Source organism: Vidua chalybeata, chromosome 8, assembly GCF_026979565.1.
Source record: "Vidua chalybeata isolate OUT-0048 chromosome 8, bVidCha1 merged haplotype, whole genome shotgun sequence".
NCBI classification, from domain to species: domain Eukaryota; kingdom Metazoa; phylum Chordata; class Aves; order Passeriformes; family Viduidae; genus Vidua; species Vidua chalybeata.
In genome coordinates this window covers 11,566,218-11,583,954 of record NC_071537.1, presented here as the reverse complement: position 1 = coordinate 11,583,954, position 17,737 = coordinate 11,566,218, and the positions used below count along the sequence as shown (strand labels likewise).

Here is a 17,737-nt window from a genome sequence, read left to right as displayed (position 1 = left end):
GGGGTTCAGAAGAAACCTCTCAGGGAAATAAAATTAGAGATGCAAAACCCAAGAAGTTTCATTTGTGCATGTTCTTGTCCATTGTCCTTGGCAGGGAAGTCTTCTCAAAGCCTTTATCAGGGTCATTACCCATTCACTAGTAACTGTTATTTACAGTTTGCAAAGGCTTTTCTTGGAAGGTTTGAGTGTTAAGAGGCACCTTCTCCCGAGTTCCAACTCTGTTTTGTTGGAAAATTTCATGTGGAAAATGTCACCTTCTTACTGAATCTCTTTTAAAAATTGGTTGTAAAAATTAGATGGCCTAAGGTATGCAGGCTGAAGACTTTTGGTTACATCACTCGGGATCCATTGATGTTTTAATTAGTGCTAAATGCTGTTGTTTCCACCTTTTCACACAAATTCCTCATGGTGACATTACCGACTCTTCTGGGCACGAAGCAAGATGCTGTTGTGTTTGTTGCTGCAATGCTTTGGATTTAGTCTGGATTGTGGTAGACTTGCTATGATTCTTATGTTTGCAAATCTTGCAATTCCATTCTTCCCTCCCTCCCAGCTGTATCTGAGCTCTTCTGATACACATATTAATTCTCTGTTAATTCTGGACTTTCCATGGGACTGAAGCACTGCACAGAGACTTTCTGAGAGTGGACATACAGCCTGGTATTTAGAGCAAGGACTGACACTGTTTGCAGCAAGGACATTTACGTAGACCCAGCCTTGTGTCAGAGCCCCTGCTCTAGTACAGGACACAGTGAGGTTCTGCATTTTGCACTAGAACTGCTGCATGTCCCTATTGAGAGCTGACACAGGGGAGCTGGGTAGAACGAGAGCTGTTTGTGAAGGCTGTAGGCCAGGGAAGGTCAGTCTCCCAACACTCCCCTCTCTTTATTGACTAGAAGGGAATCCAAAGCAGACCGAGCTCCTTGGACTAGCTTTAAACCTTTTTAAAGAGGAAACATTTAAATTTAACGTCTAAAAGAAGCTTTATGGACCTGACTTTTCAGCCATGCTGAGTAATCTTGCTAAAGAGGCTACCTTGTTTTACAGCTTTAAATCTACTTTGGACAGAATATTAGCAATTATCCCATGGGGGACAATCCTGTTTTTTCTGGATGAGCTAATATGCTTCTTGCATCTCTAATTTCTATTGTGCTGTGAAGATGTGGATGATTGTTATTAAAGACTGTGAGAAGCAACTGGTCAGCTCATTGTCAAACTGCTATAATTCATGGGTGTTGTACATGGGCTGCAGTTTGCTTTACATTGCAGTCCGTGTCTTCTAAATTGTTTTCATAGAGCTTGGCCAATAAAATTACAGGTTTATTATGTTCATGCAGATCTCTTGTTTAATCAAGAATGCCACACACGCTGCAAATGCAAAGCTGTTCTTGAGAAGTGTGTGAATCAAATTGGCTTTATTTTCCTTTATGTTTGAATGTACATACAGTATTCTTGGATGGAAAGGGCTCATGGCATCTGCAAGTGCTTGCAATAGCTGTTCAAGAGTGCTCTGTGCTATTCTGTCTGTGGCATTGCTAATCTGAGGCATCTAAAACAGCCTGAGATAATTTATTGTCTTCTTTCTTGGTAGGGAGAAGAGGGAAAATAATGCAATAGGAATAATTCAAAATCATTATGTATATCTATATATTATATTATATATAATGTATGCATACATGCATATGTGTAAAGGAAACATAAAAATAAGAGAATATGAGATTTTGGTGTTTTGTTTTAAGGCATTGCTGGCCTCCAAGAGCTAGGGCTTGTGGAAAAAAAAAAATGCAACAGTCCATGAGAGATAACTTGAGCTCTGTGATGCACTGGAGGACGCTGGTGCTCTGACAGCTTGGTTTAGAGCTGAGCCCCTGGTGCCTGTTTTTGTGCATCAATTTTGTAATGAGGTCTGCTCTGGCTGCAGGAATGTTGTGAGGAGCTTGAAGCTGTTGGAATCAGTCCTGTGCTGGTGCAGTTACTAAAGAGATCTGTATCAATTGCCATTTGAAAGACTGGACTGGGGAATATCTTCATTCTTCTGCATTCTACATGTGCATTTACAACAGGTTACACTTTTCCAATAACTAGGTTTACTGAAGATTGTCTTTGGAGCTCTTGCTGTCAGTCCTGATGTAAAAAGGTCTCAGAGAAATATTTCTGTTTTGGGAGGTGTTTTAGAAGAAGTAGTTTGTAGATGATCATCTTAGTGAAAGGACAGTCATAAAACATCAGAGGCAAAAATGAGCCTTTGGATTTGTTTAGTCTGTCACAGGTACTAAAAGATGTGCTCACCTTGTCCTACGTGTCCATCCTGCAGGGTAAGACAAAGAATCTGTGTTGAGTTTATACACTGACACCTCTACTTGAATCAGCCCTCTGGTCCCCAGCATGCTTCAGCCTCTGGTGATGTTCAGAGCTCTCAGCTTTTAGCAGCTCAACACTTTCTAATGAAAAGTGTATTGCTCCTGTGACTTCATGGTACTGATAAAGACAAGACCTTGTGGTGTGACTGGTGAGGGAGAGGAGAGGAGATTATTCTGATGGTAATCCAGGGCTCTTGAGGCAGTAAAGAGGAGATGAAAACTCTCACAGACCTTGCAGAATGGCCATTACAGATCTTGTTTAGTCAATTTGCATTCTTACTTTGTTGTACTGCACAGTCATTTCCTCTTATGTTCCTTGAGGGGCAGAATGATTTTTGGAAGCTTTGAGAAATTTCTGGCACAGCACATAAAACATTCCAATGCAGGAATAGTCAGTGGGACTATCGATGCTCTTTAGAGCCCTTCTGCAGTGATGGGTGGTTTTGATATCTCAATGCAAGGTGCAAGATAACCCTACAGCCCATGTATGTGAAATTCCCTGAAGGTCATCTGGAGACCCTGCAGACCTGCAAAGGATTTTCAGAGAACATGAGACACTGTCTCTTCTCCCTTTTCTACCTCCAGCTTTTGGGTCCTAGATGTCCTTCTGATGGTGATGCAGGTACTAGAAGAGCAAAGCACTGAGCCTTCCTTTGTTACCCAGAAGTAAAAAGGATCTGTCTCTTAGAGTTTAGCATCCTAAATCTTGATCTTAAAAGCAGCCTTAGTTTAAATGTCAGTCAGCAGTCTCACTTGTCATAAGATTCTCACTTGTCATGATTCTTAGAAGAGATTCTTATAAGACAGTGGCTTGATATGAAGAATGTGCTTCGATTTCTCTGTCTGCTAGAGGGCAAGACTTTTTCAGGTCCATAGAAATAATTTTTTTGATCCCTAATTAAGGAAAGGAGAGAGATTTCACAATGTCAAACCTTCTGAAAGTTTTCTATTGAAGTGAGAGTTGCAGAATGGAGCCAGTAGGTGTCTGACCAACTGTCCCTGTGCCTCAACCAACTGTGAAAGGATTCCAAAAGTTAAGAGAGCTTTGGATTTCTGCAAAGGTGATGTGCCTCTTTTCTCTTATACAATCCATGTACATAATGTAGAATCTGAACTTCTGAGTCTCCTACTTTTACAGCCTGAAATTCTTAACCATAATGTAGCATTAAAGGAAATTGGAATTCAAGTTCCTCTATTTTTCTCAACTTCTCTTTTTTTTTTTTTTTATAAGTAACAGAACACTTAAGTCTGTAAGAAAAATTGCCCTTGACAGCTTCAGCTGTGCTGTTCCATATCTCCCCATGTAGGCATTAGCACAAGGTATTTCTAAAGTGGGAAAAAAACATTTTCTTTCTTTCTTACTAAGGTCAAAACCAGATGAATGGGTTTTTTTTCTTAAACACATTCCCACCCTGTCCCCCCCCCGTGAGTTATTTGACTGACACTAAAAATTACAATTGTATTGAGGATCCTCAAAGATTCCTTCATTTTCTCCTACCCCACCATGAGCTGGTGCCTATCTTTCACAGGACAATTTTTTGAGAGCCAGAAGGGGGGTGGGGGGAATATATTAAAAGTTTTACTGGTGAGATGAGGAGGATGTTATATCTGCTGGCTCAGTGTGGTGAATATATACAGAGGAATAATTCCCAGCTCACATTCTGAAAACACCTAGTGAGAGAGATTTCATGTAAGTCTGCTTGGTTACAAAGGGCCCTCCAAAGGAGATAACATCCTGGCTCCAGGGGTGCTTGGCATGAGCAAGAGCTGCTCTGCACAGGAGCAAAGAAATGAAATTGCCCAGACAGAGTGTGTTTTCACAGCAACATATGAAAATTCACAGATGAAAATAATTTTGCTTTACTATTTAATGATACAAGACATATAATAATAGTAAAAAGCTACTTATGGTACAAGTAGTTCAGCCATTGTAATGATGATGAAATATGTACATGTGACAAATACAGAATAAAAATAAAAACAATAAAGGTGATTAAAATAATGAGTAAAGATTATTTCAAAGGAATATGTGTAGGAAAAGCAGCTGCTAGGGCAGAGTCTGACCTTACCATAGTTGACCCACTAAGTTTTAAAGTAAGTTTTGTCGCCTGCAGATGAGAACTGCATAAACAGAAGTTCAAGGTCAGGAGAGTGCAGTTAATTGGACAGACCACGTTTTTATTACCTTAATATATAAGATAATCAGATCATTTAATTTTTTTAAAATCTATAATAATGCAAAAATATGTTAATTGGCTATTTAGCACTCAAACTCTTGCTTCTGACCTTTTGTCTATCAAGAGCCCTGACTTGTGCTTGTCTCTTACCTCAGGCACTTTCCTATTCTGTGTGTCCCAGACTCAGCCTGACTGACCCAAGTTGCCTGTGATACTTACTCATATAATCTAAATGATCACTTTTATTTTTATCTTGTTCTTCCTGTGATGATTCTCATATTTCACCTTCCCTACTGTTTAATTATAAGTACTCTATGTATGCATATTTAAGACCTTGTGATTGCATAATGAATTTCTACAATGATGTTACAGTTGTTTAAAGTGGGTTCTCATATGTGGTGGAAAATCCAATTATTGGATGTTGATAGTTGCAGAACCATAACTCGAACAATTTGTGCATTTTGCCCTTTTTCCCTCTGTGCTACACTTGACATTTGACAAACTGCAATAATCCTTATTTCCCTGGGATGCTGTGAGAAAGGGAATGAGCCAAAGTCTAAGGTGCTTGGATTGCAGTTGATAAAGATCCAGGAGTGGAAGGTTTTTTAACTGGCCACTAAAAACAGATGTGAGGGTTTATCTCCCAACAGGTAGATTGTTTTCTTCCATGGTAACATCTGTAAAACTCCAACTTTTGGACTGGTTCTCCTGTGCTAGCAGTGAGGCATTTTCACATGAAGTAAGCCTTTGTAGCCATGAGGCTGGAATGCACTTTAAGAGGATATCTACTCAACCTTCTGTCCCTGGAGGGGGAGAGAATCTCTTGCCCATGTACTGATCAATAACAACTGTTTGAGTTGCTAATTGGAATCTGAAGAAGATCACTAATATTTATATATGTACATATGCAGGGGAGAGGTGAGAGGGCATATGTGTGAGAGGAGCGACAGTTCCTGAGTAGAACCTGGAGCCCAAAAAGGAACAACTATAACCAGCCTGAATTTTCTTGAAAAATCACCTTTATAGGAAGTTTTTTTTTTCCCCTCATCCTTTCAGAAATGCCTCAGACACAAAATTTCCCACATAGTTTAGCTTCTTTTATAGAATCAGACACTCTTGTCTGCAAGAAAAATCCTTTCCTGTCCCCTGGCAGTTGATAGGATCTCAAATGGCTATGCTCCTTTACATTTTTTTTTTTTTAATGAAATTGAGAAGTCCTGTGAAGGTAGTGTACCCATACTTGGAGTTCAAGTCATTCCTTCTTTTCAGGTCTCCCCATGTCAGAAGCTTTAAATGGCCCTTCAGCAGAAATGTGACTGACTCCACAGAGATAAATTGCTGCACAAAATCTGCTGCTTAGCAGATGGTATCAGGAGATAATTGGAATAAGAACTGAGACAGCAAAGTATCTGGAGCCTTTTTTCATTTTCTTCTTGAACTTGGAGGTGTGCACACAGCAGCTTTAAAAGGAAGACGGAGAAGGGAAAAAAGATAAAGTTTTCGAGGCTTTAGAGAGGGGCTTCTTAGAAAGGGGGAAGAACTGGGATAGGTGATCTAGTGTGGGTTGCTGAATCAATAGAAATAAATAATGAGTTCTTTGCTATCAGCTCTTATAAGGTATGATAGGGGACCCTTAAATCATATCACTACATGACAGGAGAGATTGTATTTATGTTAAACTGAGTTACACAGAGATAAAGCTCAGGCTTCTGTTATTTTAAGCAATCTAGATGTTTTTTTCTGGTGGGAATCTGTATTTATGTGCAGAAAAACCATCCTGAAAAGCTGGGAAAAATTCTGTGGGGCAAAACTGTGCCTTGTCAGGGGGTTGGATCAGATAATCTGGGGAGTATTTTCTATTTCTGACTTCTCTGACTAATGCTAATCACAAACGGCTCACAGTGCTGGTGTGTCCCCCCTCCCTTCCAGTGTGTTTATTCCTAATTACCACACCTTTTCCAGGCACTCTCTCCTAATTCTGTGTGGCTGATAATTACTTTTATATTACATAGACACAGATGCACATGAGTGTGTGCACTCTCCTGCAGCCTCTGGGACAGGATCCAGCTGCTCTTTAAGGACTGCTGTAGGCATCTCATTTATTTCTTTATTAAGGAGTTTTTGCACAATTGCAATTAGAGCTACAATTTCTGTGTGTGCGTGCACTAAAGGTAAGCATGCAGGTATGAAGGAGATATTCTTGCTGAAACTGAAGCAGGATTTACCAATTTTATTTCTTATTTTCTTGGAAAAAATGTTGCATGAGAGATATTGCCCAATTTTTAATGTGTAGTGGAGACGAAAGAGCCTGTGGCTGACTTGCAGCCACTCTACAGCTGGGGCTGTGAATACCCTCCCTTTGGTTGATAATTGGAATGTCTGCCTTGGGAGGAGGAAAATCAGACTTCTTTTCCCACATTGTTGTAAAACATTATAGTCCAATTCCTTTTCTGAGTCCTGGAGTCATTAGTCATTGCCTTGCTGGTGGGGTTATTCAGCTGCAGTCACTGCCATGGCAAGGATTTGTATTTGCGAGGCATCTGAACATATCCTAAATTACAGTCCCTGCACAAAAATGCCTAAAACTAAAAGCATGAAAGACCCTGTCAGATTCAATTAAAAACACTTTCCAGATTTGTGAGAGGCCAGTAAGGTAAATCCATGACTCTGGAAGAGGTGTCTCTCTCAGTGTTGATGCTGATGGGTGCTGTGTCTTTGACAGACTGGGCTTGCCCTTGAATTGCCAAGGCATCCAAGAGAACCAGCACACAAAATTTCTGCCCTGCTTTTGGTCATAAAGGCACAGGAGGAGAGAGTTGGGTTTTCCAGATATAGCTCTTTCTGCAAGGCATGGTAGTGGTTTTAGTTCTGTGGTTTTTGTTGTTGTTGGTGGTTTTTTTTATTTTTTTTTTAATCATCAGATTCTGTTCATTCAGTGCAAGTCCTGTAAATGAGAATTTTGAACTGCTGCTTACATCTGGAAGGTGCTTTTTTGAAAATAATGTGATCTGTCTCCAGCTGTGCCAGTGGGAAGACCTCTGCTCTGGCTCCAGCCCATTGTGGTGCCTGATTTATATTGAAAGGAAAGAGGGCAGGGGACAGAAGGAGCCTGCTGTGGCAGTTTTCCCACTGCAAAGTGATAAGCAACACAGGCAAAGAAGGATTAAAGGTGAATATCCTCCTTTTAGTTACTGGTTCTTGTTTTGAGGACAAATTTGACAGTCTCAGCTGTTTGGAGATCACAAGTTCACTGGAACATGTTTTGCTTCTGTGTGTGATCTTGGGATTTGTCTCTTTCAATTTCAGAGGGCTCTTTTGTCTGCACTGCCTGAAGCCACCCACAGATCATTTTTGTCTCTCCAGAGATTAAAAAAAGAAAAAAAAAGTAGGAAAAAGTCCTTTGCTGCAAGTTAAATTGGCAAAGCTTTACTCTTACACAAGTGCTACTCTGATTTCCAGGGGCAAGATTTGGCCTGTGTTTGTTGTCAGTACCTCTGCTGTTTTCTTATTGTCAAAAGACAATATTCTTATTTCTTAGGATGAGCTATTCATTAATTCCTATTATCTGGAAATAAGTTTTCTTCAGCTATGCTCACCAGACTGGGGAAAAAAGGGGAGATTGGTATTTAAGGTGTATGTGTTCCTTTATAGCTAATCATTCTCTTACTCTGGGTGAACTCAGATTGGTGTTTTATCTTCCAGATGATGCCTCTTACCTCAAATTATGGAATTCTTTCAGCTATGCTGAATTCCTCGATGGAGACTCTTTTTCAGAATAAAGTAGTCTTTGATTTTTCATATGTATTCACAAAGTGGATTGAACCAAACTCTTAAAAGTTGATTTGGAGTCTTCTTTCTGAGTGTTCCCATGTAGAGAAACACTTAAAATTTCACTTAACCTCTCTTTGCCTCCTCATCAGTAAAACAAAGATGCCGTTATGTGCCTTGTTTCATAGTGGTGATGCTTGCAGAATCTGTGAAGACCTGTGGAATTTAAATTCCTCTCCTGGGAGCTTTGTAATAGTTCTATATGCTTCTCACAACTGGAGATGGCACTCTTGGGTATTGTTGGCAACTGCACTCAGACCTCCAGTGGAAATGAGGTTGGTGATGTTGCATAGTGTGATCACTCACATGCACACATATATTTTTGAGGCTGTATTTGTGTGAAGAGATTTTGATAAGACCAGGATTATGCAGTGATTGTTTTTGAGACTCATGCTACCTTGACCTAGGAAAACACTTGTACTGGAATAATTTTCCTCAGAGCAGCCTGTGCCATGCTGTGTTCTGAATTCCAGGTTAAAGCAGTGCTGATAGCACATCAGAGTTTTAGGTGTAGCTGCACAGAGCCTCGTAGTGTCAGGTTTTCTCACTCTGCCCACTGAAGGAGGAGGTCAGAAAGGTGCTGTGTTCCGTACAACACCATCCTCAGCAGCAGTAACTGTGTTCTAAGGCTGATTTTGCATTGGTCTGCTGGGGAGGACAGCACTTACATCACTTGTTTGTTTGTTTGTTTATAGTTTCTTCCCTTTCCTTGACTAATGACAATGACAATGTCTTTGTCAGGAATGAAAAGTTTTTTTAACTTTTGCTTTTCTGTTTTTCTCCTCCATCAACCTGGGGTAGGACAGAGTCAGTGTCTGGGTTTGTGCTTAGTTCCTGCTTGAGGTCAGCCTACTACACACTTAATCACAAATATAGTTTGAGCATGTAAATGGTCCTTTCCCCATCTTTTGAGTGTTTGTTTGGGAAAAATTAGACTGATATTGGTGGCTTTTGACAGAATTAGGTTTGAGTGAAGAGATTGCATGAAAGAGTGCCTTAGAAATTCATGATTGTGAATGTGCATGTCCATGTGCTTGCCAATCAGTCCATCTTTAGTTAATAATCTTGTGCCTTGAAAACCACCCACCACCACCACAAAAAAGAAACCCAAACCAACCAAACAAAACCCCAAAAAGATCCCAAATAAGAAAACATCAGGGACCTACATAGATCAGTGCTGCTGGTGTTTAAGTCCCAGAGCAGTTTAAGCCAATTCTTCTTTGGCTGTGAGCATTTTTACAGACACTGGTTCCCAGTATCCTGTGGTTGCTCACATTTGAAATTTACTTCTTGGGTGCTGTTGCTCTCATATGGGTTGGGGAATGGCAGATGGAAATTTCAGACAAGCTTCCTGTGGCTGGCTTGGAGGGTAGAAAATGTTGCAAACATCATGGAAATATGTCTGTGGGCAGGAGACAGAGACCCCCAGCATGCCAGAACAAGTAAGTGGAGAGCTCTCATTTTTCACATGTAAATTTGTCTGCCCTCTTTCTGCTGTGCTCTGGGCTGCCTAGTGCTCGTCCCTGTACTCTTTATTAATTACACTTGGCAAATATGTGCACAGGGCTACTGATGAGTTGTGTTAATCCCTGTGCTGATACAGCAGGACCACAGAGAAGAGATATCTCCTGAAGTGAATCAGAGCTGGCCTTTCAGATGTCTGTCTGATATCTACTTGGGCTGCTGTGCTCTTCCCTCTCGTGACCCTAATATTAATGTCCCCTTACACAGGAGTGCAGGGTCTCCACACAGCCTTTGGTGTGGTGCTTTTCATTTGTTCTGAAGTTCATTGTCAGCCTGCTGAAGGAACTGCAGTGCCTTTGCACTCTTAATTTGTGGGAAACAGGCATTATATATTCCACTCTGGGGTATATGCAAAGCACTTTGCCAGTTTAGAATTGGCAAGATCAGGAGCTGGGTTTAATGAACTGAAGTAATTTTCCTTCATAGTAAAATTTTATTGGCATGGAAGATTGTTACACCACCAAACACTCTGAAAAGCTTCTGAGTACTTTTGTGATTTGTGGGCTTGGAGATTCCTGATAATTGCCTGAACAATAGAGATCCCTTCAGGGATGTGCTTTTGAGATGGAATGAAATGTGGGCTAATGTTCCTGGTTGTATTTTTTCTGCTTTCATGCCAGCCAAGTTGTGTTAAGACTCAAGGCTGCTGAATTGGACAGTTTTGGACACTTGCTGGCCTTATTTTAGAAAAGTGGTCCATCATATTAAATCTGGATTTAGTGGTTTAGTATGCTGTAGAGCATTGTGTCAGGATTCCTCAGTGCCAGAGGCTCTTAATCTGTACTGACATATAGACCATTGAAGGTAAATGATTGACAGGTGTTGGCATTTTTATATAAACCTTAAAGCAGGGTATTTAGTAGACAGTGAAAACAACTCCAGCCTATATGCAATGTGGAACTGCATGTGTGAAAAATAAAGCACAGAAGAAAATTCTTGTAGAACTGGAACATCACTTCTTTCCAAAGAAAATATATTTTTTCTGATTATCCTTTCTCCATTCCCATTTCTGTCTACAAAACCAAAACAATTTGTTAAGTTATTCAGGTCATTAAGTTTTGTGTAAGCTCAGCTTGAAATTGCATTTTCTGGAGGGATTATATTGCCTTAAGGGAGATGTAATTCAGCCTCCTTATTTCTACATTCTGTCCTGCAGACTCTTTCCCTTTTTTTTCATTCTCAACCAGCTGAGCTGCTTGGTGTCCCAAGGGACACCTGCCCTGGGGTGTCCTGGGAAGCACAGTGTAGTGTGTGGAGCCTATCCTGCAGGAGATGAGGAAATTTCATATCTAAGCTGTATTTCCTGAAGTGAGAAGTATGATCCCATAGCAAAATGCAGTTTACATTGAGCTGACTTGGAATTAATTTTGGAAAGATTGGTTTGATGAATAGAAACAGTTTAATTTGGCACTATAAAGGTGTTTTCTTTATTTTGATTAAATAATGCCTAAGTGTAAGTTTTCACTGTTTCTGATTTTCTTGGAATTTAATAATTTTTTCTTTTCCCCAGAGCAAAATGTTTTAATTTATATTGCAAAGTGGGCATTTTCTATGGGGTGGCAATTCTTTGTCTCAGTTGAGGGGGAGAAAAAGTTTTTGTTTTGAAATAGTGCCTTAATTGTAAAATCTCCAGTTTTCAGTAGAATTCAGCTTTCAAAATGAGACCCATAAAGATTTTCATGCAAAATTACACTGGCATGGGAAAAAAAAAAAGGTAATTTGTTAGTGTTCACAAAAACAAGCTGAGCTTCTTCAACTGCAAAGCAGAAATTGGAATCAAATTTCTCAGACTGAGTCAAGGAGGGTTTTTCCCTTTTTAATTTTTCTTTTTCCTGTCAGAATTCAGTTCTGGAAAATGTGTCCAATTTTCCTTCTATTTTGTTCCATCCTTTTTCAACTAAAGCATTCAAAAAACAAGATGTCAGAAATTCTGGTACTTTCCCACATCTGCCCCTGCCTCATGTTTCTTGTTAGCATGGCTGGTGCAGCCTGCTGGTGCCTCAGAATATCCTCTTGGAAGGGTTTGATGTTTTCTCTGCAGAGCTGTGTCAAACACAGCCCATGGGAGCAGCTCAGCATCCAGCTCTGCCTCTCAGGCTCTTGTCTGTGTCTCGACCCCATGGTGTTCCCTGAGCAGCTGAGTTTGCTCTGTGGTCTCGCAAGGCAGTGTGTAGGAGGAAGGTGCTTTTGCAACTTTTCTTGGGAAGGTTGTGTGCTCATATTCTCAGATCCTCTCTGATTTTCAGACTCCCAAACCATTGCAAGAGTTGCCTTTATTGAATCTGGGGTGTTTTTTTTCAAAAGTAAGTGGGAGCAGAGTGGAAGCTGCCTGGGTTAGTGGTGTGGGAATGTTGCCTGTCCTGGGCTCATGTGGTGAGTGATTTTTAGGGACAGGTTGCTGTAGTTGTTACCACTGCCTCAGGAAATTCCTGCTATTTCCTGGGACCGTGTGTAAGATGCTGCTCAAGGGATGCTTGTGCTTTCCATGCATCACCAAGTAGAGGTGGATGTTAGTACGTCATTCCGGGCAAAAATCCAGAAGAGTCATCCTTGAACAACATGCTTTTACTATGAATTTATACCCAGGAGCTCAGTAGCATCCAGCCCACTTCCATAAAGCTGCTGTTATCCTGGGATTTGCAGGGTGGTAATACAGAAGTGACGTCTTCATAAATATAGGGCATAGGAGATCTGGGGAGAGACACACCAAGAGCTGGGAGAGTATGGATGCTGCCTTTAGTTGTAATTGCAGTTTAGGGTAGAAATAAGGTAGAATCTGTTGAAATTTGATCAAGACACAGAGATTTTATTTGCAATGTTTAGGAATGAATCCAGGATCCACTGAACTCAGCTGTCTTCAATGTGCTTAGACTTTGAAACTCAAAAACTTTGTGAAACCTCACCACCGTTGTGAGCAATATGAGGGATGTAATTTCAGGCAGGGCAGGGCTTGTGCCATAGTGCATGGCTTCCTAGAGAGTCTTGAAAGGAGTGGTGGCTGAGTGCCTGTGGGATTATAGGGAACATCCTAAAAATGTCATTCTCACTGGGTTTAGCTGGGAGAAGGCTGCCCTGCTGGGTGTAAGGGGTGGAGGCACACAAACCATGCAGACCTTAATTGCTGCAGCTTGCAGCTGGCTCTTCCTCCTTTGTATGGGAAGGTGTATGCAGGGTTTAGGCTGCATTAAAAATGATGTTAGCCTTATTTTCCCATAGCACAGAGTTGGTTTCAGCTGACATGGACTTGCATATGCTGACTCAAATCTGCCTGGCAGGTTTCTTTTCACACCCTGCTGGAAGCAGCTTGGCTATTATCTTCCTAAAGGTCTCTGCATGGGGAAATAAAGAGTAAAATGCAATAGGGGATGGTAAACGTGAATCCAGGAGAGGGAGGAAAGCTCAGAGCATCTATTCTAAAGTCATTAAGATGGGCACTGACTGCATAGTCACGTACCAAGGTCCCTTACAGGTTTTTTCTTGGTATTGTGCTGACAGTAAATGAGTGCTGCAGCAGCTGTGATATTGATTAATCCTTTGGCATTTTTCTGTAAAGCTTTAAACTTTGCTCTCTCTCACAGCTGGAGCAGATGTGAGGGAAACTGGCCTGTGCTTGAATCCAGCAAGGAGGAAATGATGCTGAAATGTTAAAATGATGCAAAACAAAAATGAAGAGATGCCCTGGAGCTCTTCCTTACGGCAGGTCCTGTAGAATCCAAGGGAATGAACTGTATGACATTAGTAATGCTAAAAAGGCAAGGAGCAGATACTCAAATGCTCTTACTTTCCCTCTACTCCCTCTGCACAAGTTCCCATCCCATGTGAGCCTGGAGCTTGCACAGAGGCTCCCGAGCTATCAAAATGCATAACTGCCTTTCTGGAGAGAAGGGCATTGGGCTATGTAGCTTGTGGCTAGGAGAATTACATTTACCTGTGAAATCTGAGGTCACAGCACCAGGTAGATCAGAGGGAAAGTATACTCCTCTATATCCCCCATGTACTGCTTAACTCCCTCTCCCCCAACCTCAGTTTTGCAGGGGCATGACTCAGGAGAGGTTTCTCCAGAAAGTCAGTGATTCCTGGGGCCTCTGACTGTCCTTGAGCACTAAAGAGCCAAGTGAAGGTTTGTCTTGCTCAGTGCATAAGCAGAATGTCATGCTCTGTGTCCCTCTTACCACTGTGGGAAGGTGATGGCATGTAGGAATTCCCGTGCTCTGGAGTCAGTGACAGCAGATGGAGAAAACAAAGCTGACTCTAGGCAAGATGGATTGTTTTGGTGGATGGAGATCTACATAAAAAAACTTGCCAGTTTGTTCTGTGGAGACTGAATAATTAATGATAGAATGTTGGGAGACAAAAGAAATTGACTGTAATTTTAGACTGAGCTATTGAATTAACAAGGGTGCATTTGATACCATCCCTGACTTTGAATAATCATAGTTGCAGAGGGGTCAGCTCACAAAGTCTGATTAATTCCTGGTGGCGTGTTTTACTTCAAATGCAAAACATTTTGGGATTAAAATAAGTGTTACTGGTTATACAATGCACTAAGCTAATGATTATCCATTTTATTTTTAAAACCTACTTTATCCTATAATACTGCAACTTTAATGGATAAATGCTCAGCTTTCTTTTAGGTGGTTTCATATGCCCTGTGTATTGTTACAAAATCTAACATCAACTTTTTTTTTTCTCCTCTTTTCCCTTTCTCACTCCCTCCCTCTCTAGGTGATTCTCATTCTGACAAAGCTCTACGACTTCAACCTGGGGAGTGTTACGGAGAGCTCACTGTGGAGGTACGTGGAACGTGGAAATCACAGCATGGAGGGCTGCACTGTGTCTGGGGGCTGACCTGGGCTGTGGGCATGGGGGAGTACCTGAGTTCTTCAGACGAGGAGCTGGGAAAGAATCTGAGACAAATGGAGCTGCTCTTTGGAAAAGGGATGCAAGATTAGGCCACATTCCTTTCATGAAGTGGGGTCTGCAAACAAGAGGGTTTCATCATGTAATGGCACTTCCCTGACACACAGAGGAGCTTGGTTTCCTTCTCACCTTTGAGTGTCCTTCCTCTCTCTACTGTGAGGCTGGCAGTGAGAACAGGCTCTATAGATGGGTACACACTTGCTAGAACTGTGAGAAGGAATAAAACACAGTGTATGATATAATCTTAGCTGTTCCTAGCCTTGTTCCTCACCCCTGTGAGCTAAGAGGGTCATCTTGGCAGTGACTGTGTGTTGGGCTGTAAGGAGAGTAGCTGCTGGAGGAGCTGGAGATGCCACAGTGTCTTCTCCACTGTGGATGTGCTTGGATGCTGCCACATAGCTGCCATGTTCCTAGTCTGGCATGGGAGATAGACTGTCCTGCCCTGGGGAAAGATGCTTCTGGACAGAGTGTGTGTTTGGAAGTCTGTGTTTGCATTTAAAATAAAGAAATAACTTAAAATCCCCTCAGTCCCCAGACTCAGCCCTATAGACAGGTCAGTTCCTTGATATTTGAAATCAGCAAATTGCTTCATCCTGCCTGTGGAGTGATCCTGCCTTTAACAGAATTGCCATCAGGTGTTTTTTACCCTAGATACATTAAAAAAAAGAAGAAAAAAAAAGGCAGCCAGGGCTGGTGGGACCAGGTGCCTTGTTTCAGATTTACCTGGTGTATTACAGCTATTGTGAAACCTGCTCAAAGTGTAGCTGGTGGAACAGTCAGTGCATTGTAGCCATTGCTTGGGTGTGAGCCCTTCGTGGCAGATGGTCTCTTGCACTTCTTTCTTCACAGGTGATTTAAAAGCTCCTGTTTGGAGCAGGCTTTGGCCATTTGCTGAAGGTTTATTCCTGTAAATGTATTTAAGGGTTAATTATTCAGTAGAGCTCTTGAAACTTCTCAATTTGAACAGTACTTAAGAAGCCTAATTGCACTGCACCATGGTAATCTGCAAAGTATAAATAACCATGCAGCTAATAAGAGAGAACAGTCATTTCCACTTACCCTGGTACTTTTCAAGGTATTAATGCCGTAAAAAACTTTTGCCTCTTTACGTAGCAAGTACAAATGGCACAGTAATTGTACTTTAAATGTAACTTACAAACAATCTGCCCTGCATAAATGATGTAACACACAGGCAAACCTTGTCTTAATCCTGAGCTTGCAGCATCACCTGAGCTCTGCAGAAAGGTAATAGCAGCACCCTTTTTGGAGGCTTCCCAAAGTGATAGAAATGTAATTAATCATCAATACTATTGAAAGCATCCAGCACCTGGTCAGTTGGGAAAACTCACTGCTTTGTGGGAGTGTGTTTTGGAACACTTCTGCATCTGGTCTCCAGTGAAATAGGGGCCAGTGGGGGGCCTGGAGATACAGAGAAGTTGAGAAATTAGAACTTCTTATGTTCTTTTCCTCAGGGTAAGAGCTAGCAGATCTCCTGGGCTCTAAACCTTATTTTCCACTTGGAAAATCTAGGAATAAGCCATGTTTTACTTGAAAGGGGAGTGTGGCATCTTGGAGAGCATCTATGAGTTTCTCTGCAAAGGACATTGTAGAAATGCAAATAGATACGAAGTGTAAGAAATAAGCCAGAGAAATTCTCCTTTTCTGGGGATTTCCTGTTCTATTTGCACATTCAGGCCCCTGAATCTTTCCATTATTTAAATTGGTGTTTTTCAATATTTCCTTTTTGTTTTTGAGACCCTGAAAATTTTAAAATGAGGATTTGTCTTTGCAGAATGAATGTAAGCCTCCAGGCAAAAGGTTTGCTTTCTTTCTTTAGTTACTTTTTGTAGACTCTTTGAGCCCCCATATGGATCACAAACTGAATGCAACTTCAACTATGTATCAAAAGATGATCTGTACATTTCCAAGTTTTTTTTTTTTTTTTTTTTTTTTTTTTTTTTCCCGTGTTCTGGAAATTCAGCTAATCCTTTCTGGTAGCCAGGAGTCCTGCCCATCTGAGCCGTGCTGCTGTGTGATATCTATCCTGACCACTTGGCAAATGCAGTTGCCTTCACAAGAGAGGAATGTGGCTTTTGTGGCAGAGAGCAATGAATTACACAGCAGAGGATGCTGAGATAGAGCAGAGTGCAATGCAATCTCCAAATATCATTTTGCATCAAAATCTCCTCCTCAGTTCCCCCTGGGTTTATGGCATGAGAGGTTTCTTTTAATGGAAAACTGAATTGCCATATAAAAAGAATTTCTAATCACTGCATCTAAATACAAAAACAAGTAAATCAATAAGAAAACATCCTGAATGTAATTAAAAAAGGGAGTGAGAGCAACAGAGGAAGAGAGGAGAATTAGAAGTTACATTTGAAAATTGCTCCTATATCAGCCTGGTACAAGCTTAGACAGAGGAAATTCTAGTCAGCATTTGAATGCAGGAACACAGACATAGCTCTAATATCCAAATTCATGCTTCTTGGGCTCAAACAATCACAAAAAAGGTTTTCATTGCTACTGAAGCAGCCAGCCTTGAAGCAGCCAGCTTCAAGGAAAAAACACACAGCCACACCCCCCCCTCTTGCTTGTGGATGCCACATCTCTTCTTCGTCACAGGAGATACCTGTCAGTTGTGGTTTAGATTTTTGTTTTTCCCACTGAGTTGACTAGAGGTGATAATTTTCCTCCTATGAAAGGAAGCTACTTTATTGCTACTTTACTATACCTGTGATGGTGTGAGTAGCTCATGAATTTCTAGAGAGATGTCTTTTTCATAGGTCAACAAATAGAACTGTAAAAATTATTTAAGCCTTCCTCAGTTCTCATTGCCTAGTGAATTATCTAACTGTGTAGTTAAGAATCCTGCCTGCTTTAAATAAAAAATTAATGAAGGGACGGCCATATGTTTTCTGCAGATTTTTT

At 41.0% G+C, this 17,737-nt stretch overlaps 1 protein-coding gene across 1 annotated transcript in view; it reads left to right on the top strand.

The window, feature by feature from the left end:
* The window catches only part of SORCS3 (sortilin related VPS10 domain containing receptor 3), a 264,974-nt gene that overhangs the window by 71,095 nt on the left and 176,142 nt on the right, over positions 1–17,737 (top strand). Inside the window, exon 2 of the mRNA XM_053949043.1 lies at positions 14,615–14,682. Within this exon, the coding sequence (XP_053805018.1) occupies positions 14,615–14,682 (68 nt within the window). The remainder of the gene's footprint in view (positions 1–14,614; positions 14,683–17,737) is intronic.